The sequence below is a fragment of the Lonchura striata genome, chromosome 22, assembly GCF_046129695.1.
Source record: "Lonchura striata isolate bLonStr1 chromosome 22, bLonStr1.mat, whole genome shotgun sequence".
Classification (NCBI taxonomy): Eukaryota; Metazoa; Chordata; class Aves; order Passeriformes; family Estrildidae; genus Lonchura; species Lonchura striata.
Window position 1 is genome coordinate 698,425 of NC_134624.1, and position 23,708 is coordinate 722,132.

The following is a 23,708-nucleotide window of genomic DNA, read 5'->3' on the forward strand; positions in this document are numbered from 1 at the left end:
GCAGCCACCTCTGCCACAGCTCGGTCCTTTGGTGCTGTGCACCTCGGGGACCGGTTTCGAACAGCCTGAGATGGAGCTCTTTGTCCTGCACCTGAACACAGTCACGGCCAGGGGAGGAACTCAGGGTCCCCTGAACCAGACCCTGGAGTCCTCCTGCCTGGCCAAAGCCTCCCTGCGTCAGAGCCGCAGCTGCAGGAGCAGAAGCCTTGTTTAACTCCTGACGTGCTTAAGCACACACGGGGCACCCAGCAAAGCGCTTTAGGGCCACGGGGAGCGCTCGGGGCTCCCGGGCCACGAGGAGGGACAACATGGCGGCGGCCCCAGGGACTGCAACACCCACAGGGCCCCGCGCGGGCGGGCGGGTCACGTGACGGCGTCACGTGGCGGAACGGGCGGGACGCGGTGCTGTGGCAACGGCGCGGCCGCCATGGCCAAGCAGTACGACATGGTCGAGTGCCCCTTCTGCGACGAGGTTTCCAAGTACGAGAAGCTCGCCAAGATCGGGCAGGGCACCTTCGGGTGAGTGCTCGCCGGCCCCGGCCCTCCATGACCCGCCCCGGCCTTCCCCAGCCTCAGGCCTGCAGCTGGGCCCAGCCCGCGGCCCATCGTGCCTGCCTCGGGTGCTCCTTGCTCGGTGTCCTTTCCCCTGCCGCCCCTCTGCCCTCAGAGAGCCAGTCTGTTTCCTGGGCCCTCTTTTCCCAACCTGAGGTCCCGCTCTGTCCCAGCTCTGCCAGAGCAGAGTTAACCTTGAAAACAGTTAGGGTGGCGACCTGTAACTTGCCTCCAAATGTGCAGCTTGGCTCCAAATGTACAGCTTTTTGCTCAAAATGTGCTACATTACTGGAAATCCTTGTAAGGCTGCAAGAGATCTGGGCTCTCTGTTGGTTCACTGAGTCCTGAGGGCCTTTGGCCCAGGGGAATGTGGCTATATTGGCTCAGCACAGAGTTCTCTGTGTGGTGCTTTAGTGTATCTTGTTTGGGCTTGTTCCTTGTGGGGGCACCTGGCTCCTTTCTCCTTGTGCTGCTCATGGATATTTTTTAAATTTTTTTTTTTTTTTTTTTTTTTTTTTTTAACAGAGAAGTTTTCAAAGCTAAACATCGCCAGACAGGCAAGAAAGTAGCACTGAAGAAGGTGTTGATGGAAAATGAGAAAGAAGGGGTGAGTGTGGGGCATGGCTGGGTTGGGCCTGTTGTCACCTGGGCTGCAAAGGCACATGGCAGCAGCGAGGGGACTGGGCTGCATGGGATGGCTGCTTCCCATGTGTTTCTTCTCCTCTGGGACCCTGAGCACAGGGCTCCACACTGGCTGTGTCTGTGGAAGAACTGGGTGATGTGTCAGACACATGCTCAGGGGTTGGGGAGAGAGTTAAGAGCTTAAACAGCAAAGGCAGCAGCCAGGGAGGCTGTTCTGCAGCTCAGGCTGGGCTGTACCCTGTCCTAGTGTGAATATAAAAGGTGAGGAGAGGAGGGGAGGACCTGTCAAGCTGCATGGTCACACCTCCTGTTCTCTGGCAAAGATGGCCTTGTCTCCTGCATCTCCAACCTCCATTCTCTCTTTCTCTTTTCCAGTTTCCCATCACAGCCTTACGAGAGATTAAAATCCTCCAGCTGCTCAAACATGAGAATGTGGTGAACCTCATAGAAATCTGCAGGACCAAAGGTACTTTGCAGGGTGTCCCTTGTGTCAATGATGGCTTTTCTGAGCCCTGCCAGTGGTGAGCAGGCTGGTGTCTTGTGCTGGGAGTGGAGTGGTCTAGCTGAGCATGGGCCTCTCTTCCTGCCTGTGACATGGGGTGACAGGTTACTTACCTTGGAAAAGAGTTCCTAAATGAGTCAGGACGTTGCTGAAGCTCAGATGGAAAAAGCTGTTGTAGTCCTGCCAGGATATGCCTGTGCTGGGAAGCTCCTTCTGAGAGGCTTTAAACGAACAAGCACTTTGGAGCAGAGGCTCCTCAGCCTCTGTATCTGGTGTTATTTAAAAAGTCCAGTCACTGAATGGGCAGAAATGTCTGGCCTAGTGATGGGAAATTCAAGATACTCCAGTACACTGAATTGTGTGTAGATTACTGTCTGAATAGGTATGAGTGAAGACACCAATGACAAGTTAATTTGTAATTCACTCTGTGATTAAAAGAGCTGCCATGATTGGGTGTCTCACATACCAAAAGTAAATATTTTTGTAGACATGTCATTTGTTCCCTTTTTATGTTTTGTTTGTATTCCAGTTTTTATCCAAATCTACCTTGACCTCAGTTTGCAGTAAAGTAGAAATGTTTCATTTACTGTTGTCAAACATGAGGCTTTTCTCTTTTTGTGTTGGAAAGGCGTGTTTGGGGCTGTGTCTGTGTGAGGAACTGCAAACTCAGTGTAGCAGGCACCCTCCTGGGGAGGAGAGTAGTGTGCTTCTCTGGGGGCTAAGCTTTTCCGGCTGGAGATGCTGATCAGCAGGTTTGCTGATTACAACTGATGAAAATCAGCTTTTCTTTTTAATAATGTTTTGCGTGGGTGCTCTAGGAACAAGATTAAAATCTCTTAAAGTCTGCTATCTTATCACTTAAAGTCTTCACTTAAAGTCTGCTATCATTCAATTAAAATTGGAGTTTTATATCACTTTGATCAAGATCAGTCCGTTTTTGCAGATCCTGTTTGAGGTTGCAGGAAATCTCACTTTTTAATGTGAGATTAGACAGATTTTCTGTGTTTCTGCATTTTTCCCGGGGCTGTCTGTGGGTGTCTCCTCTATCTCTGGTGCTTGGCTGGCAGCCACAGCTTGCAGGGAGGAAACCCCACAGCCGTTACGTGCCCAGAGCTGCACGAAGTGAAGCTTTCAAAGGTTGCCATGCCCTTTCCTTGCCTTTCTGATGACATTTGCTGCACCAATCCTCATCTCCCGTTCTTGTGTTGCTAGTTTTTGCTCAGTTCTTTAAAAAGGACCTTGAGGCCTGCAGGCTGTCTGGTTCTCTGTGTTCCCGTGCCCTGAGATTCTGTGTAGGGGGTGTTGTATGAGTGGGAGGTGAGAGGAGCTGTGACCCAGTGAAAGGTCCCTCACTGGCAGCCTCTCTGTGCCTCTCCCGCAGCCTCTCCGTACAACCGGTGCAAGGGCAGCATCTACCTTGTGTTTGACTTCTGTGAGCACGACCTGGCTGGCCTTCTCAGCAACGCCCATGTCAAGTTCACACTGTCAGAGATTAAGAAAGTTATGCAGATGCTCCTGAATGGACTTTACTACATCCACAGGAACAAGGTAATGGGAAAGACTTCTGCTGTGCTCAGAGGGTGACTTTCCAAGGAGCAGGTGTCTTAGCACAGGCTGGAGGGAAATCCTTGTTTCCCACCTCTGCAGCCTGAACATTGTGCTGGCGCAAGGCACCTAAGGAGGGCACTGCATTCACTTAACCCTTCAATATCTGTCCTTGTACAGATCTTGCACCGAGACATGAAAGCAGCGAACGTCCTGATCACACGGGATGGAGTCCTGAAGCTGGCAGACTTTGGGCTGGCTCGAGCTTTCAGCCTGGCTAAGAACAGCCAGCCAAACCGCTACACCAACCGCGTGGTGACCCTGTGGTATCGGCCCCCAGAGCTGCTCCTAGGTAGGAGGAGCCCGAGGTGAGCTCTGCCGGCTTCTTGGCCCTTCTCGGCCCTCTGGGAGACTAACTCAGCATCTCCGTTTAGGGGAGCGCGACTACGGCCCCCCCATTGATCTCTGGGGTGCAGGCTGCATCATGGCAGAGATGTGGACCCGCAGCCCCATCATGCAGGGGAACACAGAGCAGCACCAGCTCACCCTCATCAGCCAGCTCTGCGGATCCATCACGCCGGAGGTGAGGGCGAGAGTGGGGAGGAGCTGTGGAGAGCAGGAGTGTGGGCAGAGTCTGGGACCAGGCACTTGGGCTTCTTCCCTGCCCTGTGTGCTGCCTGCTGGATGCTCCCAGCAGTGAAGTGTGCCTGCTGCTGGCAGGGAGCCTGGAGAATCTTCTAGCCTGTGTTTTGGCGTTGTCTCTCAGACAACCCTCAATTTCTGCTTAAAGAAGGGTCGGGGTTTTTATTCTCAGGTGCTTTGTACCGGTCACCTTGAAAAGCCTCTTGAATTCTGTCTTGTGATTTGCGGCATCAGCTCAGCTTTGGTGTGAGCACCCCTCAGCTCCTCCTTCGTAAGCAGCTCGTCCTGCCCTCTTGTGGGGAGCAAGCTGAGGCATCTTAGCCCAGACTGGGATCTGCGGGATGTTGTGCTGGCAGCTGCAGAGTCCTCCTCCTGCTGTCACAGTCATTATGTAAATACACTGAAGGTGCTTTCTTTGGCAAGACCTGCTGTGGTCTCTCCCAGATCGAGATAAGTGCTGGTGATTGCAGCAGGCTTTGCTTTCTAAGGATAAAAGGTGCCACATCCAGGTGATTATTTAGCAATCAGTTTTGTCACTTTATCTTTCTGGATGCGGTAGCTGCCCTGAACCGTGCTCTCTAGTAATTCTTTCATGGGGGAACCAGAAATCCTTGAGCATTGTTTCCACACCAGGAAGACTGTCCTGACCTGTCCACATGACTCCAGGCCTTTAGTGCCTCTTTGTTGTTGTGAGGTTATAAAATAGAATTGTTATTTTGGTTTGCCTGAAGGTGTTTGAACCAAAAATGCCTTGTCCTTTCCATAACTATTTCTTGCCAACCCCTTTTCCTTCCCCTTGCCAGGTTTGGCCGAATGTGGACAAGTACGAGCTGTATGAGAAGCTGGATCTCCCCAAGGGGCAGAAGAGGAAGGTGAAGGATCGCCTCAAGGCCTACGTCAAAGACCCCTACGCGCTGGACCTCATCGACAAGCTGCTGGTGCTGGATCCCGCCCAGCGGATCGACAGCGACGACGCCCTGAACCACGACTTCTTCTGGTCGGACCCCATGCCCTCAGACCTCAAGAACATGCTGTCCACCCACAACCAGTCCATGTTTGAGTACCTGGCCCCACCACGCAGGAGGGGTGGGCACATGCCCCAGCAGCCGGCGAACCAGGGCAGGAACCCAGCGGCCACCAACCAGACTGAATTCGACAGAGTGTTTTGACATCCGGCGGGGTCCTGGCTGGGCTTTCCCATGTTAAGTGGAGATGTCCTGTCAAGGTTTTTTTGTCTAGGAAAAGACTTTTTTCAAGGTGAATTGACTGATGGTGTTAACAGAGCTTGGCCATCTCCTTGGCCACTGCAGAGCTGCATGACTTGGGGAGGTGATACCTCTGAGCTCGACGTTGTTTCCCTGCAATTTCCTGTCTCAGAACTTGTTTTTGTCCCCCAAAAGTCTGTACTGGTTACATTAAACTTGCAGATCAATTGTTATGGATCTGATGATGGAAAAAAGTGTCTCCATCCATTCTGGGGCTCTTGGCAAATGGTGCCGGGACTGGCAGGACTGGGAGCAGCTGCCCTGGACCAAACTGGGCCCTGCTTGGAGATGTCTCAGCTCTCTTGGTTTGTCATAGCTCCTGCATGAAGTATCCTGTGAGCACTGAAGCATTGATGAAGGACAAGGCAGGTGCTTTTGGGTCATCACATGAGTCTTGGGAAAGGCAGAGCCACCCTAGACAGCATGACTAGCTCTCCCTGGAGACTGGTGTCTAGCCTAAAAAGGGCAAACCAGAGGTGCCTGGCAGAGCTGGATGCTCCGTGTAGCCAGGAGACTGGGATAGCTGGTCTCTGTGACAGCACATGGCATCCATGCTTTCTAAATTGCAAGCCATGACTGTGAGTTATAATGGATACACCCAATCTGCTGCAGCCAAGTACTGCCCTGTGCCTAAGGTGAGACCTGCCCTCCTGTCTGCAAGAATTTCAGGATAGTGTGGCAGGGCTGGTCACACTGTGCTGGGAGCAGGGGGACACTCATGTGTCTCCTGCTCTCTCCTGGAGCTCTTTGCATGAGAGACTAGAAAACACCACTGCTTCCTTTGGGTACAGTGACTAGCCTGACCCACTGGGATCACCTGTGCACACCTTATGACAGAACTTGTCAGGGTTAATTAATAGAGAGCAAGTGGTCCTCCACAGCTGCACAGTTTCCCGTGGCTATCAGCTGTAGCCAGCCATTTTCTCCCTGAGCCCCATGGATGCCAGGATCCCAGGATTCAATGTGTGCAGCTGGTGATAGCATTTGGCACTGGGTAACTTGTCTGTTAACAGTTACCGACAAAAGCCATTGGTAGTGTAAAGTCCCATGAGGAAGTGGTGGTGAGTGGGGCCATTCTCAGGATGAAAAAGGGGCTTGATTAACAACATGTACGAGGTAATTCTATCTTGGTTTGGGGGCTCTGAAGCAGTGTCTATCTGGGCAGGGAAGGGGGGGTGGTATTTATTTGGAAAAATAGTCGGTTACGAGCAATAAGCCAGCTGACTTGTGCCATTGTGGATAAACACTGTCTGTCCCGCACACCTGCTGTGACCCTCCTGTCCCTGTGTGCCTAAGCGGAGACGGCACCGGGAGCCTGCAGGACGGCACCGGGCCCTCCCGAGGGCAGTTCGGGTCCTGGCAGCCTGAGACCGCCGTCCCGTTCCCGGGGAGCCGGGGGGCTCGGCGCAGGCAGTGCTGCCGTCCATTGACACATCGGCTCCGCGGGCACCGGGCCGGGGCCGTGGGGGCTGCGGGGGGCCCTGTGCCCCAGCTTGGGCGGTGGGGGCTGTAGGGCTATGACCCTGTGCTGCCAGACGGAGAGACCCGGAGGCGGGTTGAGCCTGACGGTACGTCCCGAGCGGGGCTGCCGGGACCCCCGTGCCGCTCCCGGGGCGTCTGGATGGGCACGGGGGCAGCCGCCTCGCTGCCCCTCGCAAAGATGGCGCTCCCTCCTTCCTCAGGCGGCGTGGCGCGCGCTGCCAGCTTCAAAGATGGCGGCGGCGGCGTCGTGGTGGTCGGGGGGGCGGGGCCGCCCCGCCCCCCTTGCCCCGGCGGCGCGCGCGGCGTGGCGGGGCCGGTGCGCGCGCGGCGGGGATGGTGCGGCGGGGGCTGCGCGCGCTGCGCGGGGCGCTGCGGGCCGGGGCGCGCCGCTTCAGCACGCGCCCCGCGCGCGCCCCCGCCACCGACTACCAGGTACCGCGCGCCGGGCGGGGCACGGGGCCGCCACAGCCGCGGGGCTCCGGTTCCGCGCGGGGCGGCGGCACGCCCCCCCCTCCTGACCCCCTCTGCCGCCCCCCCGCAGCCCCGGGCCGTGCCTCCTGCCCCGTGCCGCGTGCCCCCGCTTTCTGCTCGGGTCGCCCCGCCAAACGCCGTGCCCCGTGGCGGCAGCGGGTGAGCCCGGCCTGCAGCGGCAATCACGGCGGGTCCCGGCCGCGCGCGGCTGCGCCAGCTGCCTCGGGGATGATGGCGGACCCCGGCGCGGAGCGCCCCTCGGGCAGGCGGGAGCGCTCTCGGTGTCAGTGCCGCTGTCTGGTGGGACAGGGTCCAGCTGCCTGCCTGGAGTGTCCCCACACTGGGGACGTGGGTTGCTGGCCCAACTGCCAGCTCCCCCCTGCAGCACACGGCGGTGCAGCGCCGGGCTCACGCCCCCTTAACTTGGGTTTGGGAGGCTCGGTGACAATGGTGACCTCGTGTCTCAGGTGTGCCGTGCCGGTGCGGCGTTGCTGCATCATTAGCGGCGCTCGTTAAACACCGGCAGGACGGGTGCGCGCTGGAGCGCTGCCCGCTCCCGGCGGCGGCGACCTTGTCCCGCTGGGCAGCGCTGGTGCCGGCGCTGGGCTGGCCGTGCCCCGCCGCGGGGCCAACGGGCACCTGGGGAGGGGCGGGTGACCCTGCCCATAAGTAGCCTGTCCCCGCCACGGGGAGTCCGGCGCTGCCGCCACGTCCCCGCGGCACCATGGCAGAGATGCTGCCGGCGTGGGTGGCCGATGGCACCGCCGAGGAGACTGAGCCCGGAGGGGTGGGTCAGGGTGCAGCGGGCTCTGGGTAGACTGGCCCCCGGGGCTGTGGCGCAGCCACAAGGCTGCTGTGTTGGGCACTATCCCGACTGCCCTGGGCGTCTTTCCAGGATGCAATCCGGATGCTCAACACCCTGCAGACCAATGCCAGCTACCTGGAGCAGGTGAAGCGGGAGCGCGGTGACCCCCAGGCCCAGCTGGAAGCCATGCAGGGCTTTTTGGAGAGGAGCGGACTGAAGGTGATGGGCTGATCCCCGTCCCTGTTCCCTCTGTCCTGTTAGCAGTGCCACCATGCTTGGAACTGGCTGCCTTGGGGGTCTCACAGGGTGGTTGAACTCTTACAGGTCGAGGACCTGGATCGACTGAACATCATCCACGTCACGGGGACGAAGGGCAAGGTGAGGCGGGTGGGCGGTGCTGTGGGGGACTGGGGGGCTCAGGGGCACTGCTGGTGTCTGTGGCTCCGTTTGCCCTGCTCTGGAACGGGGGGTTTAACACAGCTGTCTCCTCAGGGCTCAGCGTGCGCCTTCACCGAGTGCATCCTCCGCAACTACGGGCTGAAGACGGGCTTTTACAGGTGAGTGGGTGTCAGGAGGGTTTTGAAGGGCCAGCGGAGCTGTGCCTAACTCTTCCCCCTGCTCTGTACCCACAGCTCCCCTCACCTCGTGCAGGTGCGCGAGCGGATCCGCATCAATGGGCAGCCCATCAGCAAGGACCTCTTCAGCAAGTACTTCTGGCTGGTCTACAACCGCCTGGAGGAGACCAAGGTGGGGCCAGCAGGGTTTGTGGGGGTGTTCCCTCCCTTGGGTCCCCCGCTCCCAGGGTCATGTGCTCATCTTCACCCTGCTCTCCCTGGCAGGACCCAGCGCATGCCAGCATGCCGGCGTATTTCCGCTTCCTCACCATCATGGCCTTCCACGTTTTCCTGCAGGAGAAGGTCAGTGGTGGTGGCCTCCAGCTTGTGACAGAAATGTCAAGTTGGTGGGGACCTCTGGGAGGGGGGACTTGGGTCAGAATTTGTGTGGATCAGACTGTCATGGCTGTAAACAGGGGATGCTGCGTGAGGTGGATGATCTCCACAAATAGGGGGTATGCTCAGGTGTGGGTTTGGAAGGGCTGGTGGCAGGGACCTGCCTCCACCCACATCCCTGGATCCATGGGGGCATTTACTGCGGGTGGCTCTGATGTCTGATGTGTCCCTGTGTCCCCAGGTGGACCTGGCAGTGGTGGAAGTTGGCATTGGCGGCACCTATGACTGCACCAATATCATCAGGTAGGAGCTGTCATGGCTGAGCCTGTCCCCAGGGCTGCCAGGGCCTGATGTCCCCACAGCGCAGGGGGGACAGCAGGGACACTGCCATGCTGCGTTCCCAGGGCACCGGTGGTGTGTGGGGTCTCCTCCCTGGGCATCGACCACACCAGCATCCTGGGGGACACCATGGAGAAGATCGCCTGGCAGAAGGGAGGCATTTTTAAGGTAAGGAGACCTGGTCTTCTGTCTCCTCTTGTGTTTTCGGGGTGTGTTCCCCGTGTCCCTGAGCACCCCCATGTCACTAAGCACCCCCGTCCTTCCCAGCCCGGTGTGCCGGCGTTCACCGTGGCGCAGCCGGAGCGGCCGCTGGAGGTGCTGAGGGAGCGAGCCCAGGAGCGGGAGGTGAGCTGCTGGCAGGGGTGTGGGCTGGGGGTGCCCCATCCCATGGTGGGGGGCTCAGCCTCCTCTTTCCACAGTGTCCCCTCTACCTCTGCCCGGAGCTGGACGACTTTGAGGAGGGCTGCCGGGCGCTGGAGCTGGGGCTGGCGGGTGCCCACCAGCGCTCCAACGCCGCCCTGGCCTTACAGCTGGCGCGGACGTGGCTGCAGCGCTGCGGCTGCCCGGGTAAGGCAGGGGGACAGGGACAGGGGGCCAGACCCCACCAGGGCCCCTGAGGGCTCAGTGAGATGCCTGTCCTGCCTAGGTCTTGGGGAGCTGAAGGAGGTGCCACCAAGCACCGAGCTGCTGGGGAGGCCGGTGCCACTGGCGCCTGCCTTCCAACTGACCGATGCCATGATCCAAGGTGCAGTACGGCCATGCCAGGACCCCCCCCCCTCACCGTGTGGTGGGGCTGTGCTGGACCCCAGCCAGTGCCACGTGCTGGGGAGGGTATGGGGGTCCCAGCCATGCCCTGTGTCCCCCCAGGCCTGCGGGACACAGAGTGGCTGGGCAGGACTCAGGTGCTGTCCCACGGCCCTGTGACGTGGTACCTGGATGGAGCTCACACCACCAGCAGCATCCAGGCCTGTGTCCGCTGGTTCCGCCAGACCGCCCTCAACCAGGACAAGCCTCATGAGTAAGGAGGGGATGTAAAGGGGGGCACACATCCTGGGGTGTGGTGGTGGTGGTGCTGGAGGTCCCCTGGGGGCATGGGCCACTTGCCCTTTCTCCCTGCAGTGGTTCTGAGGTGCGTGTGCTGCTCTTCAATGCCACAGGCGACCGGGACACGGCGGCACTGCTCAAGCTGCTGGTGGTGAGGTTTGGGGGCACAGGGGAGTCACTGTGCCTGGGTGCCTGGGTTCTCTGCCCTGTGGGACCTGCTTTGCTGTGGGTGGAGGGAGCCACGAGGTGGAGCTGGCACCCTGTCTGTCCACCCATCCTGCTATCCCGGGGTTGTATCCCACCTCACCTGACCCCTGCAGGGGTCTCACAGTCCTGGGTGCGGGGAAGGGACTTGGATCATCCCCTGCCCCATCCCCTGTAACCCCGTGGGTGTGGGACCGGCCCCAGTGGAAATCCTGAGGGTTCCCACAGTGCTGATTCCTGCTGTCTCCGCAGCCCTGTCACTTTGACTATGCCGTCTTCTGCCCCAACTTCACCGAGGTGTCAGTGGCCAACAATGCAGGTGAGTGCTGGGGAGACAGGGTCTCCCCCAGCTTCCCTTTCTGATCCCTCCGCAGCTCCCCCTGCAATCCCTGACTGCTGTCTCCATCTCTCCCAGACCAGCAAAATTTCAACGTGACGCTGGAGAATGCCCTGACCCGCTGCCTGGAGAACCAGCGGACGTGGACGAGGCTCCTGGAGGAGAAAGTGGGGCAGGACCCCTGGCTCCCATCGCCCCTGCGGGTGGGGGGGCTGCTGCAGCCGGCCCCCACGCGGGGCTCCCTGCTCCTGGTGCCCCCAGCCCCACGACCCCTCAACTCCCCAGCCCTGGTGTTCCCATGCCTGGCCCAGGCGCTGCGGTGGGTGGCGCAGGGCCGGGACCCGCAGCTGGCAGCGCCCACGGCCTCGGGGGCTCAGCCCCACCCCGCAGCCAGCAGCGGGGCCGTGCTGCTGCGGGAGGCGGCCGCCGTCCGTGTCCTGGTCACCGGCAGCCTGCACTTGGTGGGGGGAGCGCTGCGGCTGCTGGAGCCCGCGCTGTCCCAGTGACGGGGCACGGGGCTTCGCACCTCTGTTTACATGAAACACCAGTTTTGCCCCCAGCGATGCTCAGAGGCGTCTGGAGGGGGATGTGGGGCCCCTCCACCCCATCCTGGCTTGGCTGTTTTCACCCCAGTGCCTTCTGCCTGTGCTCTTCCCAGGACACTGTCCATGGGGGGATGCTCCTGGTCTCCATCCCCTCCCTAGTGAGACTGACTGGGGGGTCCCCCAGGGTTTGGGGGGCTGCCCCAGGCTGTGATGAGGTCCAGTGCCTGCTAAGTGGGAGCCTCAAGCCGTGGCAAGGCTCAGCATCAGAGTGCAATTAATTTAACATAGGGAAGGTTTTTATTATTATTGATAAGAGTTTGTAACTTGGACGGGGAGCTGGGGGGAGTGGTGGGTTCTGCCCATCGTCCTGTGGGAGGGCGGCAGCCTTGCACCATCCTCCACAAATAAACCTCCTGCTGCTCCCACTGGTGCCTGCTGCCTTCTTGGGGGGATACAGGAGGGGCACAGGGGTCACCCCAAGTGCTGGGGCATGTCCAGGGGGCACCCACTTCTTCTTCCCCCCCCATTTGATGGGGAGCCTTGTGGGAGGTTTTGGCAATAGCTGCTCTTTCTGCCTCCCCACTGCAGCGGGGGAGTCCAGGGGGGTTACAAGGTACACCCCCCTGGTGTGGGCTGCCATCAGGGGGCCAAAGCATTCACTGAATGAGTAATGGAGGCCCCCTCTGGGCTCGGCCTGAGATTTGGGGCAAAAAATCAGCTTAATGGCACTGGGGTGGATCCCCAAGTCCGTTGGCCAGGGGCTGCGCGGGCTCGGGGGGGCCCGGGGGCGTCAGGCCATGCTGCTGGTGGAGCAGGGGGTGCTCTGGGTGCTGCCGATGCTGTGGTTGGTGCTGCTGCTCTCCGAGGCTGGCGCCGTGCTGGAAACCGGCTGCAGTTTGGAGATGGGACCTGGCTCACACCGCCCGCCGCGGGGGAACACCAAGGGGAAACCAGACTCAGGGCGAACAGCGGTGGCCTTGGCTCGCTCCCCAGGGACCCTCCAGCTCTCATGGATCACTCCCCAGCTGACCCCTGAGCCCCTGGGATGGAGATGAGCATGGGACACCAGGAGCAGGGGAGAGGGCAGAGGGATACCCAGACAAGCAGGAGGGAGCCTGAGGAGCTGTAGACTCCTGAAGCAGGGTTATTCCCCTATAGCACTGCCAGCACTGCACAGATGAGGGCAAATGGAGCAGCCTGGTCTCTGGCTCCCTTGGGGACTTTGGCCAGGAGGGAAAAATGGGGAACCCAGTGAGGGACACACATGTGGCCCCTCCATCCCACCACGGTGGTCCCCAGGGGTGGTGGATACTCACGGGTGTGCGAGTAGATGTACCAGAGCACGGCAGTGAGGAGTGCCCCGATGAGGAAGGCGCCGAAGGTGATCCCCAGGACGGCAGCCAGCCCCAGCCCACGGTCTGTGGGAGGACGAGGCTGTCAGCACTGCCACACTGGGAGAGTCCCTCTCCCACTCCCATTCCCATCCTGACCACCTCCCTTGCCCTGAACTCACAGTTGAGGGGCCGCCAGGCATCCTTCACTGTCAACTCCAGGACCTTCTCAAAGATGGTGTCGTTCTGTGGAGGTGGAGGTTGGGGTGAGAGGGGGAAGATGTGCATCCCTGCAGGATGGCAGAGGTGGGGGCCCCCAGGCTCTTTGTGGACTAGGGAATGCTGCTCCTGGATGGGCTCCATCACCCAATGGTGCAGGACAAACCCATCAGGCTGCTACTGCCGGTGGGACCAGCACGGTGGTGTCACAGGGTGGGGAGGGGCGTCACACCGACCTGCAAGCCGGCCTTGCACTTGAGGATGGCAGAGAAGGGGATGTGTCTGCCCTCAGGAACGGTGTAGGTGAAGCGGAAGCGCCAGACCTTCCTGCCATGGCTGCTGGGGGGGCCCTCCAGCACGGCCACCCCCGCTCCACGCGCCTCCCCGCCCTGCAGCAGCAGCAGCGGCTCCCGCCCTGCGGCCAGCAGCCAGCACTCCTTCAGCTGCAGGTCGGCCGGGTGATCCATCCACCGCATGGACGCCTGCGTGGGGTGGGACCGGGACACAGCGTCAGGGTCACCGGCCCAGGGGTGGCTGGACTGCCCCAGCCCGGGCACTGGGGCAGTGGCAGTACCTGCACAAAAGCCTCCTTGTTGATCTCCAGCTCCGTCTGCGGCGCCTCGAAGGCAGCGGTGGGGAAAAGGCGCAGGAAGAGCTCCCGCGGGATCTCGCACTTGAAGGCCACCTGCAAGAGGGGGCAGCTCTAAAAGGGGCACCCAGCACCCAGCTGACAGTGCCATTTGCACCTTCTGGCACCCCTGGACATGCTGGGAAACCCGGCTCTTACCCGCACACTCCGGAGCACTGCGTCCTTGGCCAGGCTGAGGATGAGCTGCGAGAAGGCAGAAGGTTGGGTCAGTCAAGTGGTACCCACTGCTGGAGCCTATTGCTGGCATGGCATGGCATGGCATGGCATGGCATGGCATGGCATGGCATGGCATGGCATGGCACGGCATGGTCCCACCCACACCCCCCCCCTCCCCCATCTAGCCCTGGGCTGCAGTGTGATGTTTCCAGCCATGCAAAACCAAGGAGGTCCTGGTGGAGAAGCCCCACTGGCAATCACTGAAGCTCTCATGGGCCATCAGTGGGGCTGGAGGCAATACCCCCAGCCAGCCCCCCTCTCACCTCATTGTTGGCATAGCCCCTGCCCTCCAGTGAGGTGCCACAATGGCTGAGGGGGCTTTTCAACATGAAGTGGGTGGCATTTTTCTCTGCCTGGCAGCTGATGTCCCTCAGAGTGATGTTCACCACGTCCTTGATGGGCTAGGAGGAAAGCATACTGTAGTCACCCACAGGGGACAGCCTCGTGACACCCACCCCGAGCACCCAGGGGAACATGCAACTTCTGAGTGATTTTGGTGGACATTAGCACCCCTCTCCACCCTCCTCACCTCCAGGTAGGACCTGATGATGACAATCTCCATGGTTTCATCCGTGCACTTCCAGGGCTTGAGTGTGAGCAGCACCTGGTGGGGCAAGTCTGGGGGCTGTGTGATGACAATGGGGGTGGTTGTCACAGGCGTCTCAACCATCTCTGCAAGACAGGGAGATGGGGGGTCTGAGTGGGAATGGTGGAACCCCTGATCCCACCCAGCCCTGGGCTGCTGGGGGCCTCACCGTGCTCATGAATCTCCAGGCTGATGTGGGTGCTGGCAGGGATGGCAGAGTAGGAGGCAATAACAGTGTAGTTCTTCTCAAAGGCTTTAGCAATGAGGTCCTGCTCCGTGTCAGGCAGGAGCATCCCAGGGAACACCATCGGGAAAAGGGTCATCTTGTAACTCCCAGAGACCTGCCGTGAGGAGGAAAGGGAGGAAGAAGCATAGAGGGGCTAAGTGGAGACAGGGACACCTGGGGGTGCACAAGGCAGGGTTCATCCCAGTAATGAGGGCTTGCAGCAAGGGGGCTGCCACTTGCCCATGTCTGATATCTCCAGGTGCCCTCCTGCCACCTTGCCCATGACACCAGCATCTCCTGGGCACCTGGCAGACCCCTTGGTGGGGGTGGTGGGGAAGACATGTTCCTCTCAGCATACCAGTAAATGGATGTTGCACTTCGAGGAGAGGAACCAGGTGAAGTTGGCCTTGCTCTGCAGGATCAGGATCTGCTTTCCAGTAGAATTCTGAGCACAGCTCACAGACAGGTTCACCTCTGTGATGGAGGAGCTGCAAAACCACAAGATCCCCCATTCTCAGCATTGCATACCAACCGGTCCCACATCCAACTCAGGATGTGGGGCTTTGCCTTTGAGACAGCCCAACACCTTCCCAAGCATCTCCAAGAATATCCCACCGCCTGTCCTGCTGCTGGGGTCCCACTGCTGGCACTGTGGTACCTGGGTTCCGACTGAAAATGGATGATGTGAGCGGCGCCGGTGCTCTGGGCGTCACTGCGTGAGCAGCCCTTCACCCCATGGAAGAAGACCTCAGTCTCAAGGTGTTGAATGGCATTGAAGTGCTCCTGGGGAACGCACTCTGGAGGGCTGCTGGCATCTGTGTAGGTGGCAGGGTGATCAAAATCAAACTGGGCTCAGCGGATGGGGAGATGCTCAGGGCCAGGGGCATCCCCATGGCATCCCCCTGGGGAAGGTGCTTTGCCCCAGGAGGTTGTCGCCCTTCTGGGACAGGAAGACCATTCCCGTCCACTCCAGCCGCCCAGTGCTAGCCCTCAGTCCCACGCACCTTCTCCCAGGTGGAGCTGGACCCTGCGGGGGTCCTGCAGCTCGCTGTAGGACGTGATGCCCCCATAGGTGTCCAGAGCCCAAGCCAGCAGCTGTCCCTCACTGGAGACCATGGGTGGCTCAGGGTTTGGTGCTCTGATGGTCTCCGGGCTGAGGTGAGCGTCCTGTGAGCCAAGTGACAGCCTAAGCTGGGTGAGGAGCAAGGTGCATCCCTCCCTTATACAGGCTGGCATGGGGAAAGCAAGGAAAACCTTTCCCCTCAGTGTGCAGGATACAAATGTGAACCTAAAACAGGTGAGTGTTCCTGGAGCCTGGGCTGGGGATCACCCTGGATAAGTAGGGATTTTCGGAGACGTGAGCTGGGACCAGCGAATGGCTGGTGACACACGGAGGGCTCAGCCCACTTTATTATTAGCCACAAACAAAGCAGGAGGTTTATTTTGCTAACAAAGCGCCCGACCCCGGCTCAGCTCACTGGAGCCAAACCCCATCCCTGACCTTCCTCCCGCCGGCCGGAGGAAATGGGAGCTTTTTCCAGCCCTGTGCGTCATTCCCTGCCTGGCCAGCCCAGTGCTCAGCGCCGCCAGCAATGGTCAGGAGCGTCCCCTCCTCCCTGGGACACCACAAGCATCATGTCTGGTGATCGGAGGGACCAGTCTCCACCAGCGACTCCCTTAAAGCTGCCCATGGATGGCCCGAGCCCTGCTGCCCCCGGGATCGCTCCCGTTGTGGGGCTGTGGCACTCACGGTGCGGATGATCAGGTTTGAGCACGGGGAGGTGATGGTGGCAGAGCAGCGGGTGCAGAGGAGGATGAGAACTGCTGGCCGGCCGCAGGCATCGGCTCGTGGGGTGACTGTCACCATCAGAGGGACAGGAGAGACCTGGGGGGGGAAGAGGAGAGTGTCATCACTGTGGCCACCAAGCCCCAGCCGCTGTCACCTTCCTGGCTGCCCCCTAGAGCCAGAGGGAGCAGGGAGAGCCCTGAGGCCCTGAGGATGAGCCGTGCAAGAGGAGCCATGGCTGGTTAGGGACAGGGATGCCGCATGAGTGTGCACCTACACTGGCGGGACAAACACCCCCTGGCTCCCCAGAGCAAGGGACCAGCAGGATGCCCACCTGGAAGATGGTGTTATCCCCACACTGGTGTCCAGGACATCCCCCTTCTTAGGGACCAGGGCATCCTTGAGTTAGAGACTAATCTCTGCTCTGAGTGTGAGAGTGTCACCCCACTGTGGACTGGGGTATCCCCACACTGAGGACTGGAGCTGGGACATCCCCACCCCGGGCACCAGAGCATCCTCACTGTAGGTACTGGGATATCTCCCCCTGAAGACTGGAGGATTCCCTCTCTGGGCACTGGGACATCCCCCTGGCAGGTTTCCCAGCACTGTGCCACCGCTCCCGGCTCAGTGTGCCCGTACTGGTGTGCAGGGACGCCTGGGCACAGCGGTGGCACACACCATTCCTCGTGGCTAGCACTGCCTGCTTGCCTCTAGCCGGAAATCCGGATGGGGAAGTCAAAACTCCGGGCGCTAAGTTTGGCAACTGCTGTCTGAATAGCGGCTCGCAAAGATCTGAGCAGAGGGAGAGGAGAGGGCAGGGAAAACCAGCCGGGGACTGGGCGGGCAGGCTGCTGCCAGTGCCGTGCACAGGGCTGGCGGGCGCAGCCGTGGGCATGCCGGCCTGGCCACGGCCCCGTGGCCAGCGTGGGTGGCCAGGGACCCCGGGTGGCCCCGAGTGTCGGGGAGGAGCTGGCGGCTCTTTTTCCTGCCGCGTGTTTTGTGGCGCTCCATTGTTTGGCTGCGCGAGTGGCGGGAGCCTCGGCGCTCCCCGCCGCCGCCTTTCGGGTTATTTTTTTCTTTTTCTTCTCCTTTTTTTTTTTTTTTTTTTTTTTTTTTCATCGTGGGGATCTGCTTATAGAAAGCAGCTTCCAGTAATTCTTCTGTAAGTGGAGCCGTGTCCCTGCCCAGCTTCCCCCGCGCGCCGTGGGGCTCGGTGCCGCAGCCGTGACATCAATGTGTGTCCCCTGTTGCCACTGGTGACAACCCCGGGGCACCCCCGGCCCTGGCACTGATCCACGATGCCAAGGCCGGGTGACACCAGGCTAGGCCAGAGGGGTTCTTGCAGAACTGCCTTTCCCCAGCGCCTCGTGGTCTGGCTCTCCCTCTGCTCCAAAAGCAGAACTGGGAGAGCTGGGAGGTGGCAGGGAGGGGGGAGTGTGGCGCCGGGTGGCCCAGGGCTGGGCCAAAATCGGGTGCTGGGCCCCAGCCAGCGCGAGGGAAGCCAGGCTGTCCCGCAGAGCTGCCATGTAAACCTGTGAGCTGGTGCAAAATCACCCAACAGTGCCAGCCAGTGCCAGCGCCAGCCCTGACACCATCCTTGCCCCAAAGCACCCACAGTGTGGCTATCACCCCTCAGCATGGCCATGCCAACTTTGGCAGACAGCTTTCTGCTTGCTTGGACATCTAAAAAGGATGTGCTTCCTTCATCTCTCCACTCTTCTCCATCCCTCCCTTCATCTCTCCTTCCATCTCTTCATCCTTTCCTCCGTTCTACCTTCCATCCCTTCTTCCCTTCCACTTTCCATCTCTCCCTCCATCCTCAGAGTGGTCACCACTGGGTACCTGTGGCTCTGCCCAGCTCCTGAGCCAGAACCAGAACCAGGCCACCTTCCCAGGGAAATGGAATGTCCTGAGGTGTCCAGCACAGGAATACCTGCCTTGGCAGCAAGGACTATTAAAGAATTTGCCTCTGAAGTCTTTATGTTCCCATCAGGCGCAGAGAAGCCCAAGTCTGTGCTTGGAGGAGAAGCTTGGACAAGGTGCCATGGAGGAGGTTAATCCAGGTCCTTTCACTGCTCCTTAATTAAAGGAAGGTTTTCACAGCTGGGACAGTGACAGTGACAGGGTGACAGTGTGAAGTGACAGTGTAAGAAGTTCTGTAGGAATGCACTGGGACCCCTCGTGCTCACCTCGGACCACTTGACGCTGAGGATATGGACTTCATGGCCAGTGTCCATGGAGCTGTTGCTGACACAGCCGCGTGGCACCGTGCTGGTGGCATAGGAGAGGGTGATGGGTCGCTCCGATGTCACCGGCTGCAGGTCACAGCCCTCGGCTCTCGCGGGGTCTGGGCGGAAAACAAGAGCCTGTCAGTCCGTGCCGCGGGGATGTTTGTGACACAAGGCGAGGGAGCACGGTGCAGGAGGGGGCTGAATGTCTCCGCCAGCGCCGGCACTGCCCTCCAGCCTCGGCCCCCATCCCGGCCCCGCCGGCACCCCCGGGACCATCTGCTACGTGTTCGCCCGGGGCCCGTCCGCCGCCGCCAGCCGCTCCGCAATCACGGTAATGACCCTTAGATCCGGGCTGGAAAAATCCGCTGTCCCTGCTCGGCACTGCTGCGTGCCAAAACTCGCACCCGGCCGCCCCGAAGGCTGGGGCGGTGGCGGAAGCCCCCCCCGCATCCCCCGGGCGCAGGAAAGTGGGAAGCGCAGGTATGGAAATGGTGTAAGGCTCATCCTCCGCGGGCGCTGGGGCGTGAGCTCTGCCCCATCCCAAAGCCCCCGGCGGCGTGCGGCGAGCGGGGCTGGCCGGCGGCTGCCAAGGGAAATCCTGAGCGCAAACAGCCATTTGAAGGCCTGATCCTGTCAATCCCCACGTGCCTCGACAGTTTCCTCCGCCTCAGGCAGCCCTGCTGTGGCCGGGCTGTCCTTAACTTGGCCCCGAGGAACCGTCTGCATCCATGGGTGCTCCATTCCAGGGGGCTGGGAAGGACAGACCCCCCTGGTCACAGCTGGGTTTCCATGGACTTTGGGGAGACAGTGCCTGGGATGTTGTGTTTCCTTTGGAGATGGCCACCGAGTTCTATCCCTTCCCACTCCAACTTTTCCCATCCCTGCTGGCTCCAGCCAATGCACCGGGAGGTGGCTGGACCGCACTCCCGGTCCATCCAGCCAGCCCCACCGGGACTTGGGGCTAGAGGGTGCAATGCTCCAGGTCATCGAGTTTTTGGGACACAGCACCCGGCAAAGGGCCGTTCCTTCCAAGTCGTGCCTCTCACGTTGTCCCTGACCTGCGCCTCGCCGGTGGGGTGGCCGGGCTGTGGCGGCGGCGGGGTCACGGCACGGACCCCCGGAGACGCTGCCGTGGGCCCATTTATTGTCCGGTGCTTCCTCCCCCCCGGCGCGGCGGCCGCGCGGCCGGCAGCATCGGGAGGAAGATAAACAGCCGCTTATCTGGGCGCCACAGGCTGCGTCCCTCTTCCCTTCCACCCCTGCCCCGACGGCCCCGGGCACGGCCGCGCGGCCCCGGCGCTGCTGGGCAGGGGCCGGGCAGCTCCTCGCTCCTCGGGCATCGCATGCCCTGCGAGGTCAGGCAGGGCTGGGGGCCGCGGCTGGGCTCGCCCTGGCAGGGCAGGGATGCCAGCGGAGGGGATGCGGGGCAGTGGTGCCAGTCGGGCACTGTCTGTCCCTGGGGAAGGCAGCGGGCTCCAGCATTATGTCAGGATCAGATAAGGGGGCTCAGCTGGGCCGCCGGGGCGATCAGATAAGGGCACTGTTATTTTTGTACTCCAGGAAAGGGAAAAAAAAATAAAAGGAAGAAAGAAAGAAAATCCACTTGATGTTTTTCCAACCTGCATTCTCCCTTGGTTTGGTGCCACTGGGATCAGGGCACAGGGATGGTCCCACTGTGGCTCCCCACAGTGTGGGTCAGGGGCTGGGGGAGAAATTCCTGGGTTTTGGGAGCAGAGAACAAAGCTGGGGTGTGGGATGCAGGGCAAGGGTGGCTCTGGCAGTGCAGGATGCCCATGGGATGGGCAGCACCGCTTTGGCATCCTTGCATTTGGTGGTGTTGCCTCAGCACTTGTGTAATGAGCTGATCCAGGGCAGGAATGGGGATGGGTCCTGCACTGAGAGGGAACTGTCATCCTCTGAGCCCCTGCTGGCTGTTGGACCATGCTGAGGTGGCACTGGGATGCAGATGATGGTGTGCATGGGTCCAGGCTTCAGGCTTGACATAAGCCACATCATTCCTGCCACTCTCTGAGTCAGACAGGTGCCAAGAAGCCTCTCCTCACAGATGGGAGGTGAGACCCAGCACCCCATGGGGAGCAGTGCTGGCCCCTGTCAAGGGGGCACAAAATCCCCCACCTCTGGAAGCTGTCTGTGTCTGTGAGACACCCTGACACTGCACCCACCAAAAGCACCCCAGTCCCACACCACTGCAGCCACCATGGACAGCCCAGTCCCAGAGCACTGTGCCCACTGCGGGCATCCCAATTCCATGGCACTGCACCCACTGTGGGCTCCCAGCCCCAGAGGTTCCTGTGAGGAAGAAGCAGCAACTGAACAGGATGTGGTGAGTAGCACAGGTAGGGAGGATGGGCACCACGTGTCACAGCCACGCAGGGCATGGACCATAAAGCGCAGACACTCAGGATGGGAACACATGGCACAGCTACATAGGACAGTGACAATATGGCACGGTCACACAGGATGGGGTCCATATAGCACAGCTGCATACCCTAGGGGTGGTATGGCCACAGAGAGGGTCTGTTTGTGTGGCAGGGTGACACAGCACAGGGACCATACAGACACATGCAATAGGGACCGTACAGCTCCGTTACACAGCACAGGGACTGTGTGCCACAGCTACGTTGGATGGGGATCATACAGCACAGTCAAATAGCACAGGGACCATAGAAACAGACATTCAGGATGGGGACTATATGGCACAGCTATGTAGGACTCAGCCCATATAGCACAGCCCTGTTAGGGAATGTATGGCACAGCCATACAGGGGACAAATACAAAGGTCATGGACACATGGCACCGCTACACAGGACACAGGTGACATTGCACAGCTGTGTAGGATGAGGACCAGACAGCACAGCTGTGTGGTATAGGGACTATACATCATACACAGGGAGGACAAGGCCTCTGTGCCACAGCAGCACAGGATGTGGAGCATATGGCACGGTTATAGGATGGGGACTGTACAAGAAAGCTACAGAGGACACAGACCTTACTGCACATCTACATAGGACAGGGACACCACAGCACTGCCCTAGGGCAGGGGCTGTGGCACAGCTATGGGATGGGCACCGAGCCTCACAGTTACACAGGACACAGGACTAACTGTGCATCTACAAGGATGGAGACTGTATGGCACAACTACAGGGGACACGGCCCCCACGGCACAGCCTCACCGGACAAGCACAGCCACCAGTCAGGGTTGTGATGTAAGAGTGGGTATCAAGCCTGGCAGTGGGGCCACCCCAGCACCATCCATGAGCACTGGCCCCCGAGGTGACCAGGAGGGACCAACCCAGCCGGGACACTCAGTGCTGCTGGCCCCAGCCTCTCCGGGCGGCTGCTGCCTCCCCAGTCCCCTTGTTCCCTTCCCCCTGCCAGCAGGCTATGTCCCCAAGTCCCCCAGCTCCCCGTCCCCCAGCTCCATCAGCACTGGCATCCCTCCCTGAAATTCCCTATGTGGCTTTGTAGGGATCTCAGGGTGGCTCTGACTGCTCCAGAGGTGTCTAAGCCCCCAACTCCCATTTGCGGCTTTAAGGGTTTTTTCCCATCTCTCACCCCCAGCTCCATCCCCACATTCCATGTGAGGTTTAAAGGGTTTTTCCCATCTCTCACCCCCAGCTCCATCCCCACATTCCATGTGAGGTTTAAAGGGTTTTTCCCATCTCTCACCCCCAGCTCCATCCCCACATTCCATGTGAGGTTTAAGGGTTTGCTCCCATTTCTCATCCCCATCTCCTGGTCAACCCCTCCATACTCCGAGGTGACAGGGACCAAAGCCACCCCAGACCCGCCGTGTGCCACCGTTTAGGCCAGGACTCGGTCACGGCGTCTTCACCACCTCCCACGCCCCAGTGACGCAGCCGGGATTTCGGGGGTCCCAGGGAGCGGCAGGGCTGTGCTGTGTGTGTTCCGGGAATCGGGGTGGCTTTATCCCTCCCCACTGGACGCTGCTCCCCAAAACCTCCTCTCCCGGAGGGTTCCCGGGGGTGACAATCTCTGCCTGTGCGGGCACAGCCGGGACCCCTTCGGCCACCGATCCGCAGTCACCGGCGGGTCCCGCCGCGGCGCCTGTCCCGTCCCGGGGGTCCCGTCCCGCTGTCGCATCCCGCGGGTCTCATCCCCGGTGCCCGGTTCCCCCGGTCCCCACTCACCCGGGCGGCCGAGCAGCGCCAGGAGCAGCGGCAGGAGCGGGACGGAGCGGGGGCCCATGTCCGCCTGCGGCCGCTCCCCGGGAGCCAGCGCCGAGTGCGGGCGGCGGCAGCGGCAGGAAACCGACTCCCTTCGGAGGAGGGTCCGCGGCGGAGGAAATGCCGCTGGCGGCGCTGGGGCCGGGCCGGCGGGGCCGGGGGGGGGCGGAGAGGATGGACCCCCCCTCCCCCGGAGGCGCCGTGCCTCAGTTTCCCTACAGCGCCGTGCGGGGCTGCACCTCCGGAGGGGCGCGCTGGAAGCGCCCTGGGCAGGGCGCTGGTACCCGGGGTAGGGCCCCCAGGGCCTCCCAGGGCTGGCAGTAGTGAGTGGAGGGGTTGGACACAGGGATTCTGGTGGTGTCCATCCACCCAAATATTCCCGGGGTGCTGCCAGTGATAGGGATGGGGAGCTGCCCAGCCGATGGGGAAGGGGCTGCCCCCGACATTCAGCCCCTACTGCTCCCATCCAGCACCCATGCAAGGTCACATGTGTCAGGCTGGTGGCCGCCCCATGGCCCCGGATGCCCCTTAGCGTTACTGCTGCCTTGCCTGACCCTTGGCCAGGCCACAGATGGGGCTGCCCGGACACCCCTACCTGGCAGGTGGGCTTGGGGTCAGGAGATCCCTTGCGACAAGGGGGCCTTGGTGAGGGCAAGGGTGTCACAGCTGGGCACTGCCGAAGGGGCACCAGGGACCCCCTTCTGCACTCCTGCTCCGTTCCTCCCCACACCTCTGCTGGCCGAGATGAGAGCCCTCACACAGCTATCAGTGGGGCTGGGACCCTCACACCGGGGGTGGGTGCAGGTCCTCAGACCCTGACACCAGGGCTGGTTTTCATCTTGACTCATGGTTCACGGGCATGGGGACAGAATGGAAACGAGCCAGGGAAGTCAGCGACGCCTGTCCCCAGCAGCCAGGATGTCCCCGGAGA

The 23,708-nt window shown here is 60.7% G+C and overlaps 3 protein-coding genes across 5 annotated transcripts; 2 read left to right on the forward strand and 1 right to left on the reverse strand.

Annotated features, from left to right (window-relative positions):
* Window positions 1–392: 392 nt before the first annotated feature.
* On the forward strand, window positions 393–5,325 carry CDK9 (cyclin dependent kinase 9). The gene is made up of 7 exons (XM_021551378.3): window positions 393–519; window positions 1,078–1,159; window positions 1,570–1,660; window positions 3,078–3,244; window positions 3,422–3,593; window positions 3,676–3,824; window positions 4,687–5,325. The coding sequence occupies exons 1-7, from the start codon at window positions 428–430 to the stop codon at window positions 5,050–5,052; spliced, it is 1,119 nt and encodes a 372-aa protein (XP_021407053.1). The 5' UTR covers window positions 393–427; the 3' UTR covers window positions 5,053–5,325.
* Window positions 5,326–5,541: 216 nt separating this feature from the next.
* On the forward strand, window positions 5,542–11,750 carry FPGS (folylpolyglutamate synthase). 3 transcript variants are annotated; one of them, XM_021551376.2, is made up of 15 exons: window positions 5,542–6,264; window positions 7,997–8,125; window positions 8,231–8,284; window positions 8,399–8,463; window positions 8,539–8,653; window positions 8,746–8,823; window positions 9,098–9,159; window positions 9,261–9,363; window positions 9,463–9,540; window positions 9,615–9,762; window positions 9,842–9,940; window positions 10,063–10,213; window positions 10,315–10,390; window positions 10,696–10,762; window positions 10,859–11,750. In XM_021551376.2, the coding sequence occupies exons 1-15, from the start codon at window positions 6,256–6,258 to the stop codon at window positions 11,284–11,286; spliced, it is 1,662 nt and encodes a 553-aa protein (XP_021407051.1). In that variant the 5' UTR covers window positions 5,542–6,255; the 3' UTR covers window positions 11,287–11,750. The 3 variants fall into 3 exon arrangements, with proteins under 3 accessions (XP_021407051.1, XP_077643931.1, XP_021407050.1); XM_077787805.1 differs by lacking the exon at window positions 5,542–6,264 and adding an exon at window positions 6,980–7,062; XM_021551375.2 differs by lacking the exon at window positions 5,542–6,264 and adding an exon at window positions 7,493–7,888.
* ENG (endoglin) lies at window positions 11,604–22,876 on the reverse strand. Its single transcript, XM_021551374.3, has 15 exons — window positions 22,742–22,876; window positions 18,528–18,685; window positions 16,303–16,437; window positions 15,557–15,719; window positions 15,211–15,367; window positions 14,911–15,040; window positions 14,496–14,667; window positions 14,270–14,412; window positions 14,004–14,141; window positions 13,663–13,707; window positions 13,450–13,560; window positions 13,112–13,357; window positions 12,839–12,902; window positions 12,642–12,743; window positions 11,604–12,234 (listed from the first exon to the last, which is right to left on the reverse strand). The coding sequence occupies exons 1-15, from the start codon at window positions 22,797–22,799 to the stop codon at window positions 12,116–12,118; spliced, it is 1,941 nt and encodes a 646-aa protein (XP_021407049.2). The 5' UTR covers window positions 22,800–22,876; the 3' UTR covers window positions 11,604–12,115.
* Between the last annotated feature and the right edge of the window lie 832 nt (window positions 22,877–23,708).

Coding starts and splice junctions, on each gene's coding strand:
- CDK9 (XM_021551378.3), top strand. CDS start 428: ATGGCCAAGCAGTACGACATGGTCGAGTGCCCCTTCTGCGACGAGGTT. Junction 520..1,077: donor ATCGGGCAGGGCACCTTCGG/GTGAGTGCTCGC, acceptor TTTTTTTAACAG/AGAAGTTTTCAAAGCTAAAC. Junction 3,245..3,421: donor ACTACATCCACAGGAACAAG/GTAATGGGAAAG, acceptor GTCCTTGTACAG/ATCTTGCACCGAGACATGAA.
- FPGS (XM_021551375.2), top strand. CDS start 7,826: ATGGCAGAGATGCTGCCGGCGTGGGTGGCCGATGGCACCGCCGAGGAG. Junction 9,541..9,614: donor AGCGAGCCCAGGAGCGGGAG/GTGAGCTGCTGG, acceptor CTCTTTCCACAG/TGTCCCCTCTACCTCTGCCC. Junction 9,763..9,841: donor GCAGCGCTGCGGCTGCCCGG/GTAAGGCAGGGG, acceptor TGTCCTGCCTAG/GTCTTGGGGAGCTGAAGGAG.
- ENG (XM_021551374.3), bottom strand. CDS start 22,799: ATGGGCCCCCGCTCCGTCCCGCTCCTGCCGCTGCTCCTGGCGCTGCTC. Junction 16,438..18,527: donor TCAGCGTCAAGTGGTCCGAG/GTGAGCACGAGG, acceptor TTCCCCCCCCAG/GTCTCTCCTGTCCCTCTGAT. Junction 14,413..14,495: donor CCTGGAGATTCATGAGCACG/GTGAGGCCCCCA, acceptor CCTGTCTTGCAG/AGATGGTTGAGACGCCTGTG.